Below are 27,270 nucleotides of genomic sequence, written 5' to 3'. Positions count from 1 at the left end.
TTCCATGGTTTTGGTATTAGGGTAATCCTGGCTTCACAGAATGATTTAGGGCAGATTCCCTCTTTCTCTATCTTGTGGAATAGTGTCAACAGGATTGGTACCAATTCTTTGGATGTCTGGTCGAATTCTGCTGTGAATCCGTCTGGTTCTGGACTGTTTTTGTCAGTAAATGTTAAATTGCCATTTTAATCTCACTGCTTATTATTGGTCTGTTTAGGATATCTAATTCTTCCTGATTTATACTAGGAGGGTTGTATCTTTCCAGGAATTTATCCATCTCCTCTAAGTTTTCTAGTTTGTGTGCATAAGGATGTTCATCGTAGCCTTGAATGATCTTTTGCATTTCTGCAGTGTCAGTTGTAATATCTTCCATTACATTTCTAATTGAGCTTGTTTGGATTTTCTCTCTTCTTTTCTTGGTTAATCTTGCTAATAGTCTATCAATTTTATTTATCTTTCCAAAGAACCAGCTTTTTATTTCATTCATCTTTTGTATTTTGTTTGTTTTAATTTCATTTAGTTTTGCTATGATCTTGGTTATTTCCTTTCTTCTGCTGGGTTTGGGTTTTGTTTGTTCTTTTTTCTCTAGTTCCTTGAGGTGCGACCTTAGATTGTCTGTTTGTGCTCTCTCATACTTCCTGATGTAGGTGTTTAGGGCTATGAACTTTCCTCTTAGCACGCCTTTGTTGTATCCCAGAGGTTTTGATAGACACCTAACACTGGACCTCCTAATTTTATAAAACAATTACTAATACACCTAAGAAATGAGATAGATAGCAACACAATAGTAGTGGGGGGGCTTCATACTCCACTGACAGCACTGGACAGGTCATCAAGACAGGAAGTCAGCAAAGGAACAATGGATTTAAACTATATCCTGGAACAAATGGACTTAACAGATATTTACAGAACATTCTATCCAACAGCTGCAGAATATACATTCTATTTATCAGTGCACAGAACTTTCTCCAAGATAGCTTCAATAAATTTAAGAACATTGAAATTATATCAAGCACTCTCTCAGACCACAGTGGAATAAAACTGAAAATCAACTCCAAAGGGAATCTTCAAAACAATGCAAATACATGGAAATTAAATAACCTGCTCCTGAATGATGATTGGGTCAAAAATGAAATCAAGATGGAAATTAAAAAATTCTTCAAACTGAATGACAATACAGGCTGTCTTTAGAAAGTTTTCTCTCACATTTTTCCTTTCAAATTAGAAGCCCTTCCTCAGATGTTACTTGTTTTTCTTCCCGCAGTAGGCTGTGAATTCCCACGAGGCAAGGACCAGATCTTTCTTCTATGTATTCCCAAGACCACCACAAGTGTTCAATAAATATGAAATGCTCAGTAAAGGTCTGCTGACTAAATCAACAAGTGAACGAACATTGGTAGTATACATCAGTCTTCCAAATAACTTTCCTCCCATTTAGTAGTAGGTCATAAAATTGTCCACCCTCTTAGGAAAAAAATCCAAACTTTATTATTTTAGTTACCTATGCTCATCTTTGATGAAGCTGGGCATTTAAATTCACCATAAGGTGAACTTATGAAGAATATTTATCTCACTAGCCTGGCAACTCTGGCCAGATTTTAACTAAATTGAGGCCACAGACCAAATTATTCTTAGGATAAAGAGGAAAAATATAATGTGACTCCAAACTTCACAGACATCCTTAAAAAATCTCACTCTAAATAAATTCATCTAAATTTGGACAGGAGAGTAGCAATGGTAAGTGTTAACTGGCAGAGAGTTCACAATTTTAACACTCCACTGTTACACAGAGTTTCCTAAAAGAGCAGCCTTCCCAAAGTTGTCTTGTGGTTAAAAAGCAAGCTTTAATTACACACACACACACATACACACACATCCCTACCCACCCACCCACCCATGCTTTTCATCTGTCCAGTTCCCACTTAGCAAACTGTTAATACATCTTAAAATACTTAAATTTTCAGCGTTAAAAAAAAAGAGCAGCTGTAATCCTAAGTAACGCAGTGTTTTCATCCCCGTCTCCCTGCAGAGACTTACCCAACTACCAATGTCTAGGAGGACCTGGTGGTGGTTTTTTCCCTCTAGGTTTTGGACACAGCCATCTGTCATTTGGCATTTAACCAACCCCGACTACGAGCTCCTTCTCTAGATCAACAAGTATTAGCTCCTCTCTTCTGGAGTGAAGAAGCTGTAGGCACCTCTCCCCACAACCCTTAAAACAAATCTTATTAAAAGGTGACCGGAAATGAGTCACTGGAAACAGAAATTTCTTAAAAGATCTCTGAGAAAAACACATCTCCTTCCCCCTTACAACATAAGGGCTTCGTTTAATATGCAAACAACCCACTCTTTGAGAAGTAACTTTTCAACTGCGGCACAACTACAACAGTCTCGGTGATATCCTTCCACTGACCCTGATAACACCCCTTCCAGCCACTAGCGACTCCGTTTACTTCCCCCGGAAACCCATCAGTTGCTGAAGTGACAACCAACACTGGAATGCCAGGGTTCGCCCAACAGGTAGTACGGGGAGGCGCCCCAGACGACAGGGCGTTCCCCCCACCCCACCCCGCCCTCTGGGCGCTCCACGCCGGCGTCCACCTGACCCCGCGCCTGGGGGATTGCGCGGGCTCCAGCGAGAGTGCCAAGGCTCTGCACGGCCGCGGGGAGGAGGTGAGCGCGCCCGATTCACGTCGCTTCCATGCCCACCTCCTCCCACTACGAGTCCCCTCCCCTTGCCACAGCACTGCCCTTATTGTTGGCCGCGTCTGTCACTTTGTAGGACTGGTGACATGAATGGATGGGCTGGACACACCTTCAGTCCTTTCAGAAAAAAAACAAACCAGAAAAAACCGTCCAGATCTGCATAGAGAGGGGGAAAGACTCCCCCCGACGCTCCCAGAGCCTAAGCCGTCGGCCAGAGAAATTCACAGCTTCCCCCTCCCACACTCACTCCTCCCACCCCTTAAAAAAACGCCCAACGCAAATAAATAATATCGTTCCAAGCTCGCCGCCGTCCCGGGCGGCCTCTTCTCCCCGCCCGGCTCGGCGCGCTCCAGCCCTGCGGCGGGCGGCGACGAGAAGCTGCGGCTCCTTGTGCGGTGCGGCGGGCGCGCAGCAGGCCAGCCGGCGCCGCACTATGCTCCCCAGCGCGGTGGCAGCCCACGCCGGTGCGTACTGGGACGTGGTGGCTTCCTCCACGCTCCTCAACCTCCCCGCTGCGCCCGGCTTTGGCAACCTGGGCAAGAGTTTCCTGATCGAGAACTTGCTGCGGGTCGGGAGTGCCCCGACGCCCGGGCTGCAGCCGCCCGCGTCCCACGGCCCGGCGACCGCCCTGGCCACCGCGGGCGCGCAACTCCGGCCCCTGCCCGCCAGCCCGGTTCCCCTAAAGCTGTGCGCCGCAGCCGAACAAGTTAGCCCCGCCGGGGCGCCCTACGGTACGCGGTGGGCTTTTCAAGTGCTCAGTCCCTCTATGGACAGTGCCAGGCTGCCGGGCCGGGCTCCGGGGGACCGAGACTGTACCTTCCAGCCTTCAGCGCCAGGTGAGCCAGCTCTCCCCTCCCTCCCCAGCCGCGACCGTGTCCCCAGGCCGGGCGGTCACGGGATCTGGCAGCGCCGGCGGTGCGCACTGTGCCCGGGGAGCGCCGGTTTGGGACCTTCCTGGAGCATTTCAAGCTTTAGTGGAGATGCCACTTTGGGAGTCGGGGGCCCAGGCGGAGGCGCACCACTTTCTGTGATTTTTTTTTGCCTCATCCCACCCATTCCATTCCACCAGCTTCCTTGCTGTTCCCTTCTTTCAACAGGTGGTAGGGCTCCTTAAGTTTTTGGCCTTAACTGGGAAACTCTGAAGGTTCTTCGGCCTGCCTGGATCAGTCTCAAGGGGTTTCACCAAGTTCAACGTTTCTAACCCGCCCGCTCTTGTGCCCCGGGCCGCACGACACCAGCTCTCAGAAAAGTTACTGACAAGGAGAGCTTCGCGCGGCCCAACTAGGGGAGATTTTGCCACTCAAACTGTTAGGATTGTCGGGATAGGTCAGGAACGCGCGCAACGATCTTTGGAAGGAGAGTTGCGCAAAGTTCTGGCTTTCTCCACTCTTAAATTTTGGATCACGTTAGGCGCAAAGAAATGAAGGCCGGCTCTTTCTTCGTGCTGAGCTGAAAAACAGCTGAATTGGCAACTGGAATAGGAAGTTCACCAATAAATAAGAATTTACCGAAAGAAGGGCAGTTTGGGTTTATTTTAATCACCGTATTAAACCTAACTAGTGGGACTGGGAAGAAGGATGCTGACAATTTAGTCAAATATTAGCTAAAGCTTATGTGGGGCTCCCTGAAATTGTCAGTGATAAAAGGGAAAAAGCCTCTTAGAGACTCGGAAACTGAGATCCAATTGGATTTTTTTTTTTTTTTTGGCTGCGTCCTTAAACGATCTTAACTCATTCTTTTAATCCCGATGGGTTTGTCCAGAATGACTAATAGACGCTTTTTCAGCAGTTTCCATTGTCCCAGCAAACTGCCGGATCAAATTTATTGCTAATGGCTTTATAGAATTTAACATGTTTAGAACCTGTCCTAGTCTTTCAGTTTGAAATGGTTACTAACAGAATGGAACAAATGTAACTATATGAACACCGGTCTCATTCACTTAGTGTAAAACCTAAATGCTAGGGAGCCTTTTTTGCACCCTGAAAGAGGAACAAACAGTTAAGGCAAAGTTTATGGAAATTTGGGCCTCTCTGTTCTTTTTGAAGTATTAGAAAAATTAGGCATAAAGCAGGTTCACTTGGACAAGAGTTAATAAATTATATTTCATAATTATTTTCCAGAAAATTTGTTGATTTGCATAACTTTTGGTGGCTTGTTTGTATTGATAGAAGTTATCTTTCAAGGATTCCTACGCTGTTTCTAATCATAATTGTCTCAGCCATGAAAAGGTATTTAATTTTAACCTTTGCAGATTTTACAGATTACATTTAAATAAAATAAATGCAAGTCAAGTGCAGTTATTTCAATAACCCTCAAAAGTAATTTCCCATATCTATTTATTTATTTCAAAATATTGCAACTAAAGGTTAAAAGTTTTCATAACTACATTTTTTATTTTCAAGAACATATTCATTCTTGTACACGTATTACAGTGTCCAATTGCAAACATTGTTTTTGGAATAATTACGAGGGTTGTAAGAATTTTTATTTCCTTTTGAAGTATTCTAATACAGTTTAAGCATGTGGTTTTCCAAATATTTTATTCAATACTCATTGAAGAGATGATGTTCTAGATTAATTTTCATTTGAACAAACAACCTTTGTTTTTTAAAAAATTATTCTTGTAAAGAAAACATTAGGTTCTGAAACTAGAAAAACATCTAAAGAAGAAAACTAAAATCTCATGAATTTGACCCCACAAATATGCTGCTTAAAACCAGAATTTATATTGATATATTTTGATAATTGGATAAAGAATGTAGTTTTCTGAACATTGCCCCGGTTTTATTTAAATTACAGATTCTTGCCTTACCAAATGTGGGAATTATTTTATGGAGTGTACAATTATGAAATTATAATGGAGTGCCAACAATTTTTTTTTTTCCTATCAGGTGGAAATTAGGTGAGGATGAAATAGTGATTTGGTGTTCTGGGGGAGAGCCTAAGAGTTGGAGTTTTCGGGAAGATAATACTATATTTTTCTGAAATGTTGTCGAACAACCAGTTCTGATCCTTTAGACGTTAACTTGGGAGTGGACCACAAAATCTGATTTTAGTAATTTCTGCATGTTGACTGCCCGCTTTTTTCCTAGCCTTAATTTGTTCAGTGCACTACATCTAAATTTGAATAAGAAAGCCCCAGAGTTATTTCTAAGTTCATTGGTGAAATATACCACCATTTAACTGCGGGATTTCTGCTTCTGTATGCGTTTTTGTTTCATTATTTTTCGTTATTTTTGTTACCTACTTTAAATATACCATATATTTCATTCATTCAGCACATGCTTACTGAGTGTCACCCATGTATCAGGCTCTGTTCTAGGCCATTGGCATAATCAGTTAACAAAACAGATGACTGACTGGGCCCTTGTAGAGCTTACATTCCATGTTCTGTACCGCTTTATAGGTTAGCAGCCATTTTCAAAACAGCTCCCTTAATCCTCCTAATAAGCTAATGAGATGGCTGTGGGGATTCCAGTTGTTTTTCTCAATGATTATTTCATTTGCTCATTTTGTTTTTGTCCAAAGTATCACTTTAATCATCTATGAACTTGTGAAAGAGAAAAAAATTGCTCCAAATCTTCAGACTCCTACCTTAGGTTAGTCTTTCATTGACCAGAAGAAAATAATGAGGGCCAATTGGATCACCAATTACATAGTATCACAATAATAAATCAAATTGTGATTTTGTACCTCAGCCCATAATGGAAGAAATTAGCTTTCCCTTTCCTCTTGTTATGAAATATATTTGAAAGGTGGTGACAGTTAAACACGGTAACACAAATTTACAGCTCATGGGCGAAAGTAGAGTTGTCAGTGCTTCATCCCTGAAAGTTGTTAAGTTTGAGTATTTACAGCAAGAAAAGCCACACTCCATAGCTATATGTTGTCAAGTTGTTTATATAGAATAGTTTTAAAACTTTAAAAATCAAAGGACTCAGGGCTAGGGAGGGGCACATTTAGGGCAATATTGGATAGTAAATAGGTTCTCCTGCAGGGCTTATGTCTGAAAAAAGAAAAAATGTCATGAATGTATTATAGTTTATTAGTGGAAACCAGGAGGTTTTTGGAGTAAACTCTGATTATCAGACATCCTTCCTCAGAAGTTTGCCGATGCCATTATTTGTGACAATATTTGGAAAATATTATGCCTGATAAAAATATTCATGTCTTTGTATATAAAAGAGGGCCTGAAAATGTAAAATGCCAAAAGATTTAAATTCTCCTGGCTACAGAATGACATCAGTTTTCCAATTGGTGGTTATGCCATCAGTTCTCTTCAAAATAAGTGGAACAAATAGTCTTGCTTATTAATAACATTTGTTATTTTAAGCATTTTAGAAAATGTTTGACATAAAAATAATTTCCTGAATATAATTTCTTTTATTGTTTATTAAATCTATTCTTGTGCTGCATATGAAAGGACTGGAAAGCAAATGTTCATTCTGGATAGGTGAGTTGAACTGCAAAAAGTAGTTTTGCCAAGTAAGTCATTCTGTGTAGTAAAGAAATAAAAGAGCGTTAGTACTTTTTTTTTCCGGCATCCAGTTAGGATTGTTTCTGACCGTCAATACTTAATGTGCACTCTAGTTTTCTTATTTGTCTCCCAATCCCAGGTACTGTTTACCCATTGATTGTTGACTGTCTGAAACTGTTCACACTTGTGTCTGGTGCTGCAAATGGTAGTTTTTTCCTCCACTGAGATACACTGAAAGTGTGAAATAAAATGGCCTCTCTTACATTTTAGGCACCTAGGGGAGGGAGAAAAGGGATTTGTGCTCAAGGTGGGGATTCCAGTCTAAGTAAAGACTTTGTGACCTTATTTTTTAAGCCTGAGTTTGAGCTTTCTGTTGTTGACACTATGATTTAGATTCGTTTTGACAAATTAAAATCATAGAATTTTGAGTGTTGATGCTGATTCAGAACCAGAATGACAAAAGGGGATTCCGAATGGGATAGTGATGGGACCCATGCTAGTGGTTCTTTGCTGAGGCCATCACTCCAGTCATCCTTTGGTGGAATTTTTTGAGAATTCCAGAACCATATTCTTTCTATGTCTGTATATTTTTCTGTAATCTGTTCAACATACCTTTTTATTTAAAATTAACATATTAATGACTTTTACCTAGTTCGTGAGTAATCAACTCTATGGTCCCTAAGTTAATAAACACCTTCAGGTTCAAGGAGAAGTTCTTGCAGTGGATAAAATAAAAGAGACTATTAGAACCAATATTTCTACCTCTCTTCTGCCCCAACACATGCCTCTCTTCTCTTCTTTGCTGTAACAACAAGTAAATTTCAGTCTGGTAATATGTACTGAAACTCTTGAAGTTTAATAGTAAAACAGGAGTACATGGAGCAGGCAAATAAGAATGTTTTAGAACTTTCCACTTAGCTCCCTTCCTTTAGGGATTTGAGGGTTATTTTAAGAGATACGATGGTTTGAATGCCCGTAAATGTACGTATGGACTTACGTAGAATTTAGAGTGTTCAGGGTTATGCTACATAAAGTCAAAAGGATGCCGTATGTTTTGGGCAATTTAAAGGGATTGCCGAGATCGCACCACTGCACTCCAGCCTGGGTGACAGAGCGAGACTCTGTCTCAAAAAAAAAAAAAAAAAAGGGGGGGGGGGATTGCCAAGGGTGATTTTATTTATATTTGTTTGCCATGGATGTGTTTCCAAGGTTTATATTGGAACCTAAGCTGTGCTTAGACTCCATGATAGTCCTCTTTGGGTGTGCCACCTCATTCCTGTTCTTGTTGACCAGTAGGTGTCTTTTTGCTGTAAGAAGATATTTTATGGTTAGATTTGCTGCTGAACAGTGAAACGGTAGCAACTTAAAAGTGAAGGACCTAACATCCATGCATAATTTCTGTTTAATCGTTGTGTTCATAACATCCTTTGAGATTCTTTGCTATGAAAGTTTATACAGAAATGAAATTGTTATTTAAACTATTTAAAGAAATGTGTGCTTATATTAAGATGGGCGTTAAATGCGAAGATCTTTTGAGGATCTTGCTTTGCAACCCTTAATACAGTGTTTGTCTATTTAATTTTCGGTTAGAAGAAGCTCTAAGTAAAGTTTTTCTTAATTACAGTAGTTTTTCTTTATATGTACAATGAAAGGACACAACTTTTAAGTCAGTTTAAGTAACTAAGTTTTCATTCAAATACACCTGGAGTCTGTCAGGAATAAAAAGGCAAGTTGTAAAATGAAACTATGATTTTTATCTAGGAATGCTTGTTAGAATCCTCATTTTAGACTTCATTAGATCATGTTTCTATTTTATACTCTCTTAGTAAGAAATTGGATTTTTGCCTTAACATATAACATACTTACCAGGCCCTTGTATTTTATTCCAAAATATTTTATTTTACTTTCAGTAATGTTTCCACTTTTAATGAAATCTCTCTCTTTCATTCTTTTAGCCTCCAGTCAATACTTAACTTGGCAATGCTGAGTGATTCATCACTCTATATAAAGTTACCATAGCTGATTTCATTTTTAATAGCATTATTCATTTTGTCAACCAGCTATTAGTTGAGAATATTTCAGGGGCACAGTTTTGTGAGGTATGTGAACAGTCACCTTAAGGTACTAAAATTCTCTCTGAAGTCAAAGATCAAAAAGCCTATAGGAGTTTTTAGACTTTTAGAACTGAAGCATTCAGGAAAAGGAAAGGAAAACAGAAAAAAACTTGGGTCTTTTTGTAAAAATTGCTGACTATTTTAATGCCTTCTTGTTTATAAATACTCCCCAGATGAACCAGGTTTTTCACTTTTCTTTCACATGTTCAGGGACCATGCCATAACAACCTTAATTTTTTGTTAACTCTAAGCACCATCAGAAATAGAATATACAATATATAGATTTCCACAAGGCCTCTTGAAAAGACTCAAAATTTCTTTAAAACTTTGTATGGGAAGGAGTTAATAAGTCATTGTTCGAGAAAATTTATGTACATTAAAAAAGAAATAAAAACTGTGACTTCTGGCAAGTTTTTAACAGATAACCTAGGGCTGGATTGAGTTTAGGTGTATTGAACAAGTTTTGTGGTTATATCGGGTTTGAAACAAAAAAGACCATCTGATTGTTTAAAGCTAGAACAGAATAACACCTATTTGTTTACATATTTCGTATAGCTGCTTTTCTATTGAATAGTCATAATGGAGACTGTGTAGGGCTCACAAACCGTAAAGTATTTACTCTCTTGCTTTTTATAATACAAGTACGCCAGTGCTTGTTGCGACATGTAAATGGCAAATTGGTTAAATTTAAAACTACCTATAGCTCTCTGAACATTCCTGTATTTAAGTCTAGATTCAAGGTCTTCAGATTACTGATTCTGTAACCATATAACCTGAATTCATATAACCTCACAGAGCCTCTCTTTCTTCATTTCAAAATGTGAACAGTGGTAGACTCAGTATTTGACTTTAAAGCACATACCTCAAAAACCCACTGGTAAGATACAGGAAAAGATGCGCAGGACTCCTTCCCACCATTTCACCATAAGCAAAATATTGGTAAAAGGGATATTGTTGTATAAGAAGCCATCCCAAAACTCAGTGGCTTAAAGAACAATTTGTTATTTTCTCTTACAGTTTTGTGGGTTGACTAGGCTCAGCTGGGTGGTTCTCACTTAGAATCTTGAGTGATGTTAGATGTCAACTGGGACTAAAGTCATGGGAAGATTTGACTGGGCTGGATGTCCAAGATGGCTACTCACATGGCTGGTGCTGATACCATCTGTTTACTGGGTGCTCAACTGGAGCTGTTTATTGCAGCATTCATACTTGGGCTCTCCAAGTTTCTTGGCCTTTTTATAGCAGAGTGGCTGGGTTCTGAAAGGGAGAACACCAAGAGCACACATTCCAAAAACCCATGTGGCTTTGGAACTTTGGACATTCTGGTACTTCCAGCACTAGGTCATATGAAGTCTTGCAGTTTCTTATGACTTAGTCTTGGAAGTGACATTCTGGAACTTCATAAGACTTAGTTGTAGAAGTTTCAGAATGTCTTATCTGCCATATCTCTTGGTTAAGCAAGTCACCGAGGCCATTCCGAATTCAAGAGAAGAAGAAATAGACCCCACCTGTCAGTGGGAGGAGTACCAAATAATTTGTGATCATTTAAAATCTGTCCCAGGATGAAATCAAGATAACCAATATCAGATGCATTTCTTGCTAGGTCTATCTTCTGCTGGAGTAGACCAGTGCAGGAATTAATCACACAGAGTACTATAACCGGGAGCTCAGGGAGCCTTCACAAAGGCTTGTAGTATTCTCTTCTGTGACATAGACTTTATAATACAAAGAGCAAGGAATCTCCTCAAGTTTAGATCATTTTTTCAGAGCGGTCTAATTGAGACTCCCTGAGGGTAAGGCAGCAGAGGTGATGACCCTGGGCACCTGTGATGATCACAGTGAACTAGCGTCCCACAGCTGGAGGGAAGCCAGACCCTGTCAACTTGTTGGTGTTGTGAGGATAGATAAGATGTTGCTGGAAGTGTTCACACAAATGCTTATCATCACCTGTTGCTACAGCACGTTGTTACTGCATAGCAGCTTTCCCTTTGGCCCTTCTTTTTTTTTTTTTTTGAGATGGAGTCTCACTCTGTCGCCCAGGCTGGAGTGCAGTGGCCGGATCTCAGCTCACTGCAAGCTCTGCCTCCCGGGTTTATGCCATTCTCCTGCCTCAGCCTCCCGAGTAGCTGGGACTACAGGCGCCCGCCACCTCGCCCCGCTAGTTTTTTGTATTTTTTTAGTAGAGACAGGGTTTCACCGTGTTAGCCAGGCTGGTCTCGATCTCCTGACCTCGTGATCCACCCGTCTCGGCCTCCCAAAGTGCTGGGATTACAGGCTTGAGCCACCGCGCCCGGCCTGGCCCTTCTTTATTCCACTGCATCCCATCCACCACTGCCAGGTGAACTTTTCTCAAATGTAGTTTTCATCATGTCACCAAGCTACTCAGGAGAATCCAAATTATCCAATTTGACTACAGATTAAATGAAATTACCTAGTTTGGCCTTTAAGACCTTAATTCCATCAACTGCATTTAACTCTTCTAGCCACATTGCTTAATGTTCACCCCTTGAACCTTGTCCCAGTAGCCAGGCTGGTCTCCTTTACCTGCCCCATGTGTTAACACCATCCTTGCCTCTTTTCCTTTGTCCCTGCAACCTTTTCTTTTTGGAATGGTTTCATTCTCTTCTTTTGCCCTTTCAAGTACTTTCCAAATCAAGACCCTGATTAAGATGTTTCTTCTGCTTAAAGCCTTCTTTGAACAAGCCTTTCTTAAAATATCCTTTTCTTTTTATTCTGTATTTCACTAGAAGTCTGGACAATACTGCTTTTTTATATGCTGTTTTAGTCTTGATCTCAGATTATATACTAATGGCAAGAGGAGAGGCTAACATTTATTGATTGTCTACGATGTGTCAGGTGTTGTTTTATGTTCTTTTCACAGTCTCATCCTTGCTCTATTTTATAATTACCTACAAAGTGAAAAAATGCTGTGCGGGTGTCCAATCCTAGCCAGCCTGATTTAAAACAATTGGTGTGGGGGCTAGGCATCTGTATCTTTGAGAAGCAGCCCAGACAATTCTAATGTGTATTCAGGGTTGAGAACCACTGGCTATGGATGTGCACAGTATGAATTTTGTTAGATTGCATTTCCTTGGGGAGTGTGTCAGGTTTCACTGAACAAAATTGAATTTGGAGTAACTGAGAAATTTACATTTCATTTCATTAACCAGCAGACTCAAATCTGTAAGTTAAAGAATATTAAAAAATATAAATTATTCCAGGAAGGAAAACTCCTTTTTCAATCTTTGTAGTCCCGGCACACAGTGCAGTGCTCAGCAGTTGACAGATAGGCAATACATATTATTTGCCCTAAGTTGAAAGGACAGAAGCAAACAAGTAGACACTGCATTCGATTTATCTTCTGATGAGCTGTTACGAAACATTAAGACCCTTTGTTTTTCTGTCTTTAAAACACCTTTGAGGCAAAAAAATGCAGGCTTCTCTTGTTTTCTGATAAACAGAAAGGTAAGGATGAATTTACCTAACTTGTTATGCCTGGTGATTGAAGGCAAGGTTTGCAGTTAGATCACATGAATGAATTACTTTCAGATGTACTAAGTATTAAAATAAATCAAACCTCATTAGCTAATTGATATTTCTTTGTTCCAACTACTCAAGACAGATGTCTGCTGTTCTTTGGAGTCGTGTTTTGGGTCTACCCCACCATAGACTGTCTGTTCAATTGTGTATTATTTGCAAGTCGGAAGTTTAGATTTTTAACTTCTCAATGGCCATGTACCTGGCATGTGAAGGAGGTCATTAAAACCATCCTTTTGGAATTATTTACTTCTCTGTCATTATTATTATTTGTAATCAATTTATTATTTATTATTAAATTAATTATTTTAATTATTCATTAATTATTAATTTTAATTAATTATTATTTTTTATTATACTTTAAGTTCTAGGGTACATGTGCATAACATGCAGGTTTGTTACATATGTATACTTGTGCCATGCTGGTGTGCTGCACCCATCAACTCGTCAGCACCCATCAACTCGTCATTTACATCAGGTATAACTCCCGATGCAATCCCTCCCCCCACCCCCTCTCCATGATAGGCCCCGGTGTGTGATGTTCCCCTTCCCAAGTCCAAGTGCTCTCATTGTTCAGTTCCCACCTATGAGTGAGAACATGCGGTGTTTGGTTTTCTGTTCTTGTGATAGTTTGCTGAGAATGATGGTTTCCAGCTGCATCCATGTCACTACAAAGGACACAAACTCATCCTTTTTTTATGGCTGCATAGTATTCCATGGTGTATATGTGCCAAATTTTCTTAATCCAGTCTGTCACTGATGGACATTTGGGTTGATTCCAAGTCTTTGCTATTGTGAATAGTGCCACAATAAACATACGTGTGCATGTGTCTTTATAGCAGCATGATTTATAATCCTTGGGGTATGTACCCAGTAATGGGATGGCTGGGTCATATGGTACTTCCAGTTCTAGATCCTTGAGGAATCGCCATACTGTTTTCCATAATGGTTGAACTAGTTTACAATCCCACCAACAGTGTAAAAGTGTTCCTATTTCTCCACATCCTCTCCAGCACCTGTTGTTTCCTGACTTTTTAATGATTGCCATTCTAACTGGTGTGAGATGGTATCTCACTGTGGTTTTGATTTGCATTTCTCTGATGGCCGGTGATGATGAGCATTTTTTCATGTGTCTGTTGGCTGTATGAATGTCTTCTTTTGAGAAATGTCTATTCATGTCCTTTGCCCACTTTTTGATGGGGTTGTTTGTTTTTTTCTTGTAAATTTTTTTGAGTTCTTTGCAGGTTCTGGATATTAGCCCTTTGTCTGATGAGTAGATTGCAAAAATTTTCTCCCATTCTGTAGGTTGCCTGTTCACTCTGATAGTAGTTTCTTTTGCTGTGCAAAAGCTCTTTAGTTTAATTAGATCCCATTTGTCAATTTTGGCTTTTGTTGCCATTGCTTTTGGTGTTTTAGACATGAAGTCCTTGCCCTTGCCTATGTCCTGAGTGGTATTACCTAGGTTTTCTTCTAGGGTTTTTATGGTATTAGGTCTAACATTTAAGTGTCTAATCCATCTTGAATTAATTTTCGTATAAGGAGTAAGGAAAGGATCCAGTTTCAGCTTTCTACTTATGGCTAGCCAATTATCCCAGCACCATTTATTAAATAGGGAATCCTTTCCCCATTTCTTGTTTTTCTGAGGTTTGTCAAAGATCAGATGGCTGTAGATGTGTGGTATTATTTCTGAGGGCTCTGTTCTGTTCCATTGGTCTATATCTCTGTTTTGGTACCAGTACCATGCTGTTTTGATTACTGTAGCCTTGTATTATAGTTTGAAGTCAGGTAGCGTGATGCCTCCAGCTTTGTTCTTTTGACTTAGGATTGTCTTGGAGATGCGGGCTCTTTTTTGGTTCCATATGAACTTTAAAGCAGTTTTTTTTTCCAATTCTGTGAAGAAACTCATTGGTAGCTTGATGGGGATGGCATTGAATCTATAAATTACCTTGGGCACTATGGCCATTTTCATGATATTGATTCTTCCTATCCATGAGCATGGTATGTTCTTCCATTTGTTTATGCCCTCTTTTATTTCACTGAGCAGTGGTTTGTAGTTCTCCTTGAAGAGGTCCTTTACATCCCTTGTAAGTTGGATTCCTAGGTATTTTATTCTCTTTGAAGCAATTGTGACTGGAAGTTCATTCATGATTTGGCTCTCTGTTTGTCTGTTACTGGTGTATAAGAATGCTTGTGATTTTTGCACATTAATTTTGTACCCTGAGACTTTGCTGAAGTTTCTTATCAGCTTAAGGAGATTTTGCACTGAGACAATGGGGTTTGCTAAATATACAATCATGTCATCTGCAAACAGGGACAATTTGACTTCTTCTTTTCCTAACTGAATACCCTTTATTTCTTTCTCTTGCCTGATTGCCCTAGCCAGAATTTCCAACACTATGTTAAATAGGAGTGGTGAAAGAGGGCATCCCTGTCTTGTGCCAGTTTTCAAAGGGAATTTTTCCAGTTTTTGCCCATTCAGTATGATATTGGCTATGGGTTTGTCATAAATAGCTCTTATTATTTTGAGATACATTCCATCAATACCCAATTTATTGAGCGTTTTTAGCATGAAGGGCTGTTGAATTTTGTCAAAGGCCTTTTCTGCATCTATTGAGATAATCATGTGGTTTTTATCTTTGGTTCTGTTTATATGCTGGATTATGTTTATTGATTTGCATATGTTGAACCAGCCTTGCATCCCGGGGATGAAGCCCACTTGATCATGGTGGATAAGCTTTTTGATGTGCTGCTAGATCCGATTTGCCAGTATTTTATTGAGGATTTTTGCATCGATGTTCATCAGGGATATTGGTCGAAAATTATCTTTTTTGTTGTATCTCTGCCAGGCTTTGGTATCAGGATGATGTTGGCCTCATAAAATGAGTTAGGGAGGATTCCCTCTTTTTCTATTGATTGGAATAGTTTCAGAAGGAATGGTACCAGCTCCTCCTTGTACCTCTGGTAGAATTCAGCTGTGAATCCATCTGGTCCTGGAGTTTTTTTGGTTGGTAGGCTATTAATTATTGCCTCAATTTCAGAGCCTGCTATTGGTCTATTCAGGGATTCAGCTTCTTCCTGGTTTAGTCTTGGAAGAGTGTAAGTGTCCAGGAAATTATCCATTTCTTCTAGGTTTTCTAGTTTATTTGCGTAGAGGTGTTTATAGTATTCTCTGATGGTAGTTTGTATTTCTGTGGGGTCGGTGGTGATATCCCCTGTATCATTTTTTATTGCATCCATTTGATTCTTCTCTCTTTCCTTCTTTATTAGTCTTGCTAGCGGTCTATCAATTTTGTTGATCTTTTCAAAAAACCAGCTCCTGGATTTATTGATTTTTTGGAGGGTTTTTTGTGTCTCTATCTCCTTCAGTTCTGCTCTGATCTTAGTTATTTCTTGCCTTCTGCTAGCTTTTGAATGTGTTTGCTCTTGCTTCTCTAGTTCTTTTAATTGTGATGTTAGAGTGTCAATTTTAGATTTTTCCTGCTTTCTCTTGTGGGCATTTAGTGCTATAAATTTCCCTCTACACACTGCTTTAAATGTGTCCCAGAGATTCTGGTATGTTTTGTCTTTGTTCTCATTGGTTTCAAAGAACATCTTTATTTCTGCCTTCATTTCGTTGTGTACCAGTAGTCATTCAGGAGCAGGTTATTCAGTTTCCATGTAGTTGAGCGGTTTTGATTGAGTTTCTTAGTCCTGAGTTCTAGTTTGATTGCACTGTGGTCTGAGAGACAGTTTGTTATAATTTCTGTTCTTGTACATTTGCTGAGGAGTGCTTTACTTCCAATTATGTGGTCAATTTTGGAATAAGTGTGATGTGGTGTTGAGAAGAATGTATATTCTGTTGATTTGGGGTGGAGAGTTCTGTAGATGTCTATTAGGTCTGCTTGCTGCAGAGATGAGTTCAATTCCTGGATATCCTTATTAACTTTCTGTCTCGTTGATCTGTCTAATGTTGACAGTGGGGAGTTGAAGTCTCCCATTGTTATTGTATGGGAGTCTAAGTCTCTTTGTAAGTCTCTAAGGACTTGCTTTATGAATCTGGGTGCTCCTGTATTGGATGCATATATATTTAGGATAGTTAGCTCTTCCTGTTGAATTGATCCCTTTAATTAATTTAATTAATTAACTATTAATATTATTTATTATAATAATATTCTTAATTATTTACTTCCCTGTCATTCTTTCCTAGAGGGTTTTTTCCCCCAGTGGTTGCCTTAGTAAGATACTTTGGAACTTTCTGTTATTTCTCCTTATCCTTCTTAAATGCAGTGGGCTCCTGAAATTTATTTGAAAGTTTTATTAGTGGTCTTCAGTATTCTTCCTTCGAAAAACAGTTCAAGTCGGTTAGTACCATAGTTTGTATTGCCAATAAGAATGTGGTTTCACACCATTTAGATTCCTGATGTTCTTCTGCTTTACTAAAGGAGAATGAAAAGAACAAAAAACAATTTTAAAAATTATTGTTTTCTAGAAAACAGAATAATTTCTCAGTAGCTAAACTTGTAACCTTGCTTGGCTATGGGATACTTGTATCACAGAACCATCTAGTCAGCTAAGTTAAAAAAAATCTGTCCAGTTCACCATTAGGTTGGCTAGAAGTTCCCATCTTAAATAAACATGCAAAATAAAAAGTATCTTGAATCTATATCTTCAAATAAGTCATACGGAAAGTTCATGAAGTTTTCTCTGAATACATAATTTTAGTCATTTGGATTCAGACAGGCCCCAGTTTAGTTCCAAAGATTTTAAGTCATTTTGTTTGTCACTCATAACAGTTTCACACAGAAATTGGAAGCTTGATTGGTAGGTGTATCAGTCAGGGTTCTCTAGAGGAACAGAACTCATAGGATATATAGGCATATATATAAAGGGGAGTTTATTAAGTATTAACACAAGATCACAAGGTCCCACAATAGGACGTATGCAAGCTGAGGAGCAAGGAGAGTCAGTTCGAGTCCCATAACTGAAGAACTTGGAGTCCAATGTTTGAGGGAAGGAAGCATGGGAGAAAGATGTAGGCTGGTAGGCTAGGCCAGTCTAGGCTTTTCACTTTTTTCTGCCTGCTTTATATTCTAGCTGTGCTGGTAGCTGATTAGATGGTGCCCACCCAGCCTTTCCCAGCCCACTAACTCAAATGTTAATCTCCCTTGCAACACCCTCGCAGACACACCCAGCATCAATACTTTGCATCCTTCAATCTAATCAAGTTGACACTCAGTATTAGCCATCACAGTAGGATATGAAATTTGGAGTGTCTCAAGATGTTGTGTTAATATAAACTGGCGTCATGCTCTAGAACCTGACCTGTTTATATTTTTTTCCAGAGGAAAGGCCATTTTTTTTCTTTCTCATGGAAATCTTGGGAGATGTGTCCGTTATCCAGGGTCAAGCTCTTATTGAATAACTGGCAGAGTCATGGTGCATGAAATCTCTATCCCTCATGGCTAGTAATTAATTATTATATTAAATCTTTATTGTTTTTCTCATCCTTTTTTCTTTTAATTTGCTATGAGCGGTCATAATCACATTTCAGATGTGTTGAATGTTAATGAATCAATGATATAGCATGTGTTAAATTTGTAGCTAGTCCAGTGCCTGATATATAGTAAGCACTCCTTAAATATTATCATTATAAATATTGTTCAGTGAGCCTACAGTTAATCATTTCTAACATGATAAATGATTAAGCAACTGCATCTAGATGGCACGGATCAGGTTTGAAATGCATTTTATATAGGATCAAATTACCTTTTCTACCTTTTTCAGAGCACCTTCCAAGTAGTTCTTAAGGGTTTATGGTATGTCTATCAATTTGTCACTTTGTTTTCTTCAAAGCTGAGTTTCCTGTTTTGGTCATTACTTAAAAAATGTATATGGTTCACTACAGTTAAAAGTGTTACATATATATATATATATGGTATGTATATATGTATACCTTCAATGCAGTGCATTGTTTTAAATGGTGATTTCTTAAGACCATTCAGTGCTCCTGCAATCACATGCTCACTGGATTAGCATTTGACTTAGGTCAAAATAGGAACACATAAAGAAAAAAAACACTTAATTGGAATTTTACAGTGATTTTCACATAAACCAGCTTAAACAAGATGTATTTGTGTATAGCAATCAGGAATTGACTTAAACTCATGTGTAAATATGTGTGTCAAAAAGATGATTTAAAATGGTGAAAAATTGTACACAATAGAATTTCAAGCCTGGTCATGTCACAAAATGTGAAGAAGTCCAGTTCTTTAGTCAAAACTAGAATTGTTACTGTAGATTATGATTAACTTTTTTGCAATTACAGATTTTGATACTGTCATTTTGATTACAGCTTTTATATATTAAGATAGGGTAATGTAGAGCGATATAATAGACTATTCAATTAAAATGGTTTTGCTGGTTAAATTCAGCATTAAGATCAGATATCTGTAAACCACATTTATCACTAAGAATTTAATTGATCATTTGAAACAAACACTTGATTTAATTGATCATTAAAACAAACACTTGATTCTTTAAAAGCCCAAGTATTTAAAAAACCTAAAAGCATTAATGTTAACAACTTCCCATTGTGTGCTAGGAAGAAAACTGCATTTATGATTAATCTGTAATTTTAAAGCACCCAGGACCCTGAAATACTATAATAATTCTTATTGGGAACTATACTTATTTTGATACATCCTTCACAGAAATTGTGAAAATAAACATGAACATAAACAACTCATCAGTTCATTAAAATACAAGTCTGAAATTACTGTGTTCTTCAAAAAGGTATGTAGTCATATGGAAACAATATTCACTGAATGTGATTAAGAAAAGGAAAGAATTTGTCACTTGAATATGAAAGGCGAATCATAAAAATATTTATTTTCAAGTCATGTTTTAGATTTCAAGGTCATCAGTTATGAAAGACGCCATGTTTTAGGATGGGTCAGGAAGCAGGGGAAGGATTAATTCTTGACCCTCATTCTTTCCCTAAGACCAGGGAAGTTTTCTGTTTGTTAGTTTGGAAGACCATTTGCTCAATTACTAAAAAAGTTTTGACTATTTAGAATGTGCTAGGCACTCTGTTCAGAGTGTGTCATGGTATGGGCAAGTGCCCACTTTAGGCAATCTCCACCTACAGTTATATTGTATTAAACACATTCTATGAAAGGACATGGTGTGTCTAAGGCACATAACCAAAGCATGGCATACAGTAAGTGCTCAGTAATGGAGAGTTATTATTCATGTTTTATCCTTTATAACTGTTGTCATCTACTGAGGAACAGAGTTCAGCTTAAAATGTTAAATTCAAAGAGGATGATTCATCATTTCTATGATGGTTTTATAGTTAAAATAATAGAACAACTTATACTAATGAGACTTCAAAAAATTTTTATAGAAGTTTTTAGTCACCAAAATGGGTCTCTTTTTCATACTTTTGCACAGGAGTAATCATAAATACGTCTCTCCTGAAAATTTTATGAGTAGATTATTTTAATAAAACTGCAGAGCAGAATTACACGACAACTCACTATACTAGAAACACATATCTTCAGGGTGACTAGATTTCTCTTGAGATAAGATGGGATTATTCTCAAATACTTTAAGTCATGTAAATGTGATCAGAAACACTACTTTTTGTTATGGAATCGCTCAGTAAATTTACTCTTACCAACTTTGGAATCCAACTAACTATATGTTTCAAAGAACCATCTGAAAATAAGCAAAGTGATACAAACTTTAACAATTAAATGTAAGCACATAAAATTTAAATCGTTTCTTGGTAAGTAGGATATCTAGAGCTGTGCTATTTAATGTAACCCCTAGTCGTATGAGTCTATTTAAATATAAGTGAATTTAGATTAAACATTCAGTTATTCATTATATTAGCTACATTTTAAGTGTACAGTAGCTGTATGTGGGTAGCAGATACCATTTTGAACAATGCAGATGTAGACATTTCCAATAATCACGGATAGTTTTCTTGGACAGTGTTGCTCTAGGGTATTTTAAATAAAGGAATATTTGATGTTTACTGTTTACAATGATGACTGCGCAGAAAATGATCTAAGAGGCTTGGTGTTTCATAGTCTCTTTGCGTCTTTCCACCACACCTCTCAAATCTTGATGAGATTATTTGGCATGCTCTTTGACAGACAAAGGCTACTTTACAACAACTTTAATTTCAAAACAAATTAAAACTAAGCAAAGTATTTACTCAATGACTTTTAGGAAACTGGAGTTTTGAATATTGTCTTAAAGAAATGGCTAATCAATGAGATCAATGCTTTCTCCGCAGCACCTTCCAAACCTTTTCTTCTGAGCGCGCCGCCATTCTACTCGGCGTGCTGTGGTGGGTCCTGTCGGCGCACTGCATCCTCCGCTGCTTTTCCAAGTAAGTTTTTATGCTTCATCAGCAATGCCTCAGTTACTCTGTAAACGAAAGCTGCAGGATTTAATGTGCTCTGGAAAACTAATTGGTATTGCAACGGCAAGGAGCTAATTCCTCACTAAAAATCACAGCAATCCTATTCAGGAGCTTTCCAGAGATTTATCAAACCTCAGCACACTGAGCAATTGTGAGCAGTTCTAATGGCATTGAAACCCAGGGCCGACACATCACCAAAAGCAACTTGTTTTCCATTTGATATAAAAGATCTCGGAGGGACCAGTTTGGCTTTTCTGAAATGTGTAGCAACACTCCTTTAAAGAAGAGGAAAAAGGAAAGGAAGGAAGGTGAAAAAGTTGTGCTGTGTAAAATTTCCATTCCGCTTAAAATGTAACACAGAAAGTCACTAAGTATCTATGGAGAATAATTTAAAATTGTCAAGATCATGAGAGGAGATAAATCTCTCATTTTTGGCATCTTGAAGTTAACCAACCAGAACTGTTGGAAATATTTTCAAGAGAACTCTTTTCTCCCAACATTATAAAAGCAAAATTTTAGTAGAGTCTGGGGGTGGAGTGAGAATGACAGACTTTCGAAATCTCGCAGCGTGCACACACACACTCTCACAGGCAAAGGAAAAACACAGGCATAAAAGTAAAGTTCCCCTTGGTCTTGAGATTTCTGGGTCAGATGAGAATCTCTAGGCAGGGAATTTGAGTTTACGGTAAAGAGATCCAGTGGAGGGGTGCATTTCTTTCAGCTGCCCAAGAGAAAACACTTATTCAGCTTAACAGCTCTGTCAGGTGAAAAGTGAAATAAGAGTTGAGTCCGGCTCCTGTGCCGAACCCCATCACGGTTCAATTCAGATCCCTGCTGCCTCTGTGCATGTGTCTTGGGAATGGTTCAGGAAAACAGTTGCTCGACAGAATAATTCCTGACAAGTGAGGCAGCAAATGCTGGCGGTTTAATGAGCTGCAGGCTCTGAGCATCTCTTTAGGGGGCTGATACTTTCCCACAGAGCACTTTACATGGCTGAGACCCGGCCACAATGGGTGACAGACCCGTGACCAATCGTCACTTTCACTCGACTCATCCACACGCGACCTCACCACGATTTTTCACTCTGCAGATGAACTTTAGGAACCATTTCACATGGAAAAGGCTTGGGCAAGGGTCAGTTGCCCTTTTGTATGGTCATAAAGCAAGGCTCTGTGTGTCAGTCTTTTCTCCTGTCTCACATTCCAAGTGAATTTCTGGACACCATTTAAAACACTTGACTGAAAAATAAAGCAGTGAATGAAACTGACTTTTATAGACTCATTCTAGCTCATCTTCCCATATAACCCTGTCTACCTGAAAAGGGATTTAGTCGATGAGCTGAGTGTATACAGGGACTTGCTGAATACATAGGGCCCATTATCAACTGTGGGGATTGTTTATTAACCGGGACTGATACACTACTATTTTGGAAGTGACCTATTAATTGTCCATTTAACTAGAATGTATTGAATTCAAACAGAAAAATAGAAACCATGACTAAACCTTTTACTCGCTCCTTCAAGGTGGTCTCCTATGAGGACAATTGAAAACTCTTGTGCAAATTAAGGAGACATTTATCACCATATATGAGGGTATCAGGAAAAGACTTCTGGAGTAGAGACCTAAAACCCAAATATCTGGTACCGTATCATGGTGGCATCTCTGTGGAATTAAGTCTTCAGTGTTAGATTTCGGGAGTGGAGATCAAAAGAGGTCCCACGCTTAGCTTCAGTTATTTCATCATGATATGATACTGGGTTTTTACTTCAGAAAATCTCTGGCAGTTCAGGTAAGTGGAAATGGACAAAAAATTCCATTTAACAGGTGGACAGACATTCATGTGCATGTGTGTATGTGTGTATGTGTGTGTGTGTGTGTGTGTGTACTTATTTTATAGGGATGTTTGAAGAGTCTCAAGCTATCAAAGTTTGGGGCAGTTTACTAGATAGAAAAGAAAGGCTGGGCCAGTTCAATAAATAGTGCATGTAAGAGTAATGCTAAAGACATTTTCTAGATGACTTTATCTTCTCTACTGCTTGAAAAATTACTTTAAGCAGGCCTTATTTTTCTCCATCTGCTTCCCAGTTTTTCCTACTTTGTGCCTTTTGCATAACTCTTGTAAATTATAGTGTTTAACCCTAGAGGTTTATGAAGTCCTGTGTTTATCTTTTTCTTAAAAATAAATATACAATCTGAAAGTCAGTGCAGCTCTAATCAAGGATAGAAAATGATTCACTTGATTTGGCTTCATTTCTAAAGTTGGCATTTTAAAACAGTTTAGAGATCCCACAAGTGATTTTAATAAATGATAGTTTCTCATATTATTAGTTATAAGTCTAAAATGAATTTCATATTTTCTTATTTGTAATGTTCATTTGTATTGGCAGCAAATAATAACATGATAGAATTAAGCTGTCAATAAATAATTTTACATAAATAAGGTACAGTTAATAAGGTTTATATCCGTACAACAATTTTTAATAAGACATTTACTAGTTTTTCTTTTTTTCTTCTTTTTTAAATAATAAGAATGATTTTTATGCCCAGGTCTTTATATTATTTTCCATTGTACAAACAAAGGAAAGTGGACTGTCCAAATAAACTTGCATTAAGTTTCAGCTCAGACAGCCAAAATTAGGTTTATACTGAAAAGTGTAATAACTGATTAAATCAATGGCCCTCATCATTGTTTCACTATATTGCTTCACTCTTTCCAAAAGCGTAGGATCAGACCAGCACATTTTTAACTATGTGAGTGAAGTATTATTTTGATTCTTTACATGATTCATTTATTTAATATTGATTTAGTTTTTCTTGTGAACTTCTTAGATTTACGACTAACTTCTTGTTGCAATGTGGAAACAATCATTCAATGGCCTTCTCACATATAGTAAATAGTTTAATAGGCTATTTAAGCACAACACTTACAGTGGGGAAAAATTAAAAGGCAGTGCTAACAGTTCTCCCCTCACCCAAAGCAGTGTATGGAAAATCTTTGATATTACAACCACAAGGTTCTTTTCAAAATAACGTATTTCTCAAATAACATGAAATGGAAAGTTGTGGAAATTATGTAAATAATGACTTTTTAAAAATTACTTAAAGTATAGGAATCCTAATGATGTAGACTAGCTAATTGAATTAATCAGATAATTGTTTTGTTTCGTCTTTGAGTACCCAACTTGAATTTGACCTTTGAATTTTACGCCTTAAAAGACAAAGCTTAAATTTGGAGCAGCGTTATAAAAATTTGAGCCAGGAAAGTATTCTTCTGGGACAAACTGCTCTGCCTTTTGGGAGATGAACTTATATTCTACATTTTAAGATAATTGTACTGTCTTCTTCTTCTTGTTAAAACTTAAAAAAAGTAATACACTTTCCAAGTTTCAATTTTTAGGATTGTGTTGAAGGCAGAAAGGAAGGGACATTATTTTTCTAATTGTGAATGTAGGTTGGTTCTATGAGTTTCATGGTCAAAGACGGGGAATGCACTGATTAGTATTCTTACCACCTGTCCTGACTGTGTTCTCTTTTACTGCTCTCAGCTGGAGTGTCCAGTGGACTGAGGACACTGAACAGGATCTGTGGAAATCTACAAAAGGTTGCATACAATTTTTAAATAGGGATTAATCTTAGCACTATAAGATCTTCAGAGGGATGCATAATTTTTTTCTAATATAAAAAGAAGGCTAATTATATTGCCTAAAACATAATCGAGTTTGTGCAATAAGTTGAATAGGTGTTGACTTCTCAAAAGTACAGGGAGGGCTGTTCCATAGATAAATGGCATTCAGTCAACCAAGAACAATGTTTAAAGGGGTCAGAGACTCAAAGACAATGGATTTTCCAAGTTGATGGCTCTATTCAGCAGTTCTAGAGAGGCAGTGAAAGTATTGGAGTAACATTCCTGGAATGGAGTTCCTTTTCTCCCCAAATGTTCTTTTTTTTTTTTTTTTTTTTTTTAGACGGAGTCTTGCTCTGTCGCCCAGGCTGGAGTGCAGTGGCCGGATCTCAGCTCACTGCAAGCTCCGCCTCCCGGGTTTACGCCATTCTCCTGCCTCAGCCTCCCGAGTAGCTGGGACTACAGGCGCCCGCCACCTCGCCTGGCTAGTTTTTTGTATTTTTTAGTAGAGACTGGGTTTCACCGTGTTAGCCAGGCTGGTCTCGATCTCCTGACCTCGTGATCCGCCCGTCTCGGCCTCCCAAAGTGCTGGGATTACAGGCTTGAGCCACCGCGCCCGGCCCCAAATGTTCTTAAGCAGTTAAAGGGTGGGTGATGGGTGGGGGAGGGGAACTGCTTAGCAATATGGAGTGGTTGTCTCTGATCTTGTCTATAGCACTAGTCTGAGCATAACGTGAAACCTAACAGGGCTACTTATAAAGTCCTGATTTTTGGTTTCCAAAAACAAGTGAAGAATAGGGGAGGGGGAGAATGGCTGCATAGAACAAAGCAGGAAAGTGTTGTACTGTCAGCTCAGTATGTGTCTACAGAATGATACAGGGTTTTTGGATTGTGCTTTTGGAAATAGACCCTCCAGAACAAGAGACATCAGAGTGCTACTGGACTCTGAAATGGTCAGACTGCCTGCACCTGTTCAGTTCTGGAGACCCACTTTAAAAGGTACATTGAACAAACTCTCATATGAAAACCAGGTTAAGAGGTATACAGTAACTTAAAATAGCAAAGACTCTGTATGACTGTTAGGAATTTTGGGGAAAAAATTGAGTATTTTTGTCCTGGAGAAGAGAAATGCTAGAGAGAACATGAGAGTTTTCTTTAACTCAGGTCTGCTGTATTCATATAGATATGAAGTGTAGAATTGGGACCAATGAGTGGAGTTTAGGGAAAGTTAATTTTTGGCTTGTTTTAAGGGAATGATTTCTAGCAAATCAAGCTGTTTGATAAGTGTCATCATGTGGCACCCCCAAATACAAGATTATATAGAGACAGAAGGATAGACTTTTAATTTAAATCACACGGGTTTGGCAAATGCTGTGTCTTTTCTCTCTGAACTTCAAATCTGCAAAAATTACATCTCTCTCTCTCTCTCTCACACACACACACACACACACACACACACACACTTGAAAATAAGAAGGGTAAGGAAGCTCTTCATGGAAGAGAAGCCCCTGAAAGGTAGGAGGTAGGAAGTCTCAACTGTGAGGAATATTGCAGCAGGAAAAGGTGAGCACACAGACAAGAAACATCTCCCATTTGAGGAAAACTGACTCCAGGAGGGAGAGACACAGACTCAAGGTTTGAAATGAGCTACTTTTGAGGAAATAGTTAATAGAGGCTGATGGTGTTGTAGCTGGATTAAACAAATGACCTCTTATCCCTTTCAGTTCTGAAAAGCTATTGAATCTATATAAAAGGATGAAAGAATTCTGTTTCTGAATGTGTTATTGGTAGCCCCCGGCTTGAGTTATCCTGAAATAATCCTATTTTTTACTAAAAGCTTTGAGAGGTTTAGATTCAATGGTACTTCATAGACTTATGCTATTATTTTCCTTACAAAGTCGGGGGATACCGGGTTATGAATTAGTTTTTAATATGGAAAAACTGTAAACTTAGAAAGCAAACATTAAACAACATGACTTGTTAGAAGTGGACTTTATATAGCACTCCTTGGCCTACCTCAGGGTAGCCCAGGTTGCAAGCAAAGGCTGGAACAGAACAGGAAACAGAGAGAAGGCCAGTGCCATGGCAGGTGCTGGAAACTATACTGGGGCAAAGAGCAGCACTGGACATGCATGATCCAGAAGCCTTTCTAGAGCTTCTCAAAGCAATAGGTGAAAAGATACAGGAGAAAGGAAGTGTCCCCGAATGGGATCAATGATCCAGAGATTAACATGAGTTCCTTGTGAGTCTAAACATTACACACATTACTGGCAAGCTGTTCACAGTACAAGATGCTTTTGATTTGCAGTGGTAGATAGGCCAGAGCTGCAGCTATTTGCTCGTGGTCTGATGTTTAGAAAGTGACTGGATAAGGTCTCTCTGTTTGGTAGTGTTTGCTGGC

General features: G+C 38.6%; 1 protein-coding gene across 1 annotated transcript in view; it reads left to right on the top strand.

Annotated features, from left to right (window-relative positions):
- Positions 1 to 2,756: 2,756 nt before the first annotated feature.
- DBX2 (developing brain homeobox 2) overlaps positions 2,757 to 27,270 on the top strand; it is a 40,005-nt gene continuing 15,491 nt past the window's right edge. The window contains exons 1-2 of the mRNA XM_025403636.1: positions 2,757 to 3,542; positions 21,119 to 21,214. Coding sequence (XP_025259421.1) covers positions 2,801 to 3,542; positions 21,119 to 21,214 — 838 coding nt within the window. The 5' untranslated portion in view covers positions 2,757 to 2,800. The remainder of the gene's footprint in view (positions 3,543 to 21,118; positions 21,215 to 27,270) is intronic.

Source organism: Theropithecus gelada, chromosome 11 (genome assembly GCF_003255815.1).
Source record: "Theropithecus gelada isolate Dixy chromosome 11, Tgel_1.0, whole genome shotgun sequence".
Lineage (NCBI taxonomy): Eukaryota > Metazoa > Chordata > Mammalia > Primates > Cercopithecidae > Theropithecus > Theropithecus gelada.
Note: the sequence above shows the minus strand (reverse complement) of the source record. Positions and strands in the feature narration are given on the sequence as shown.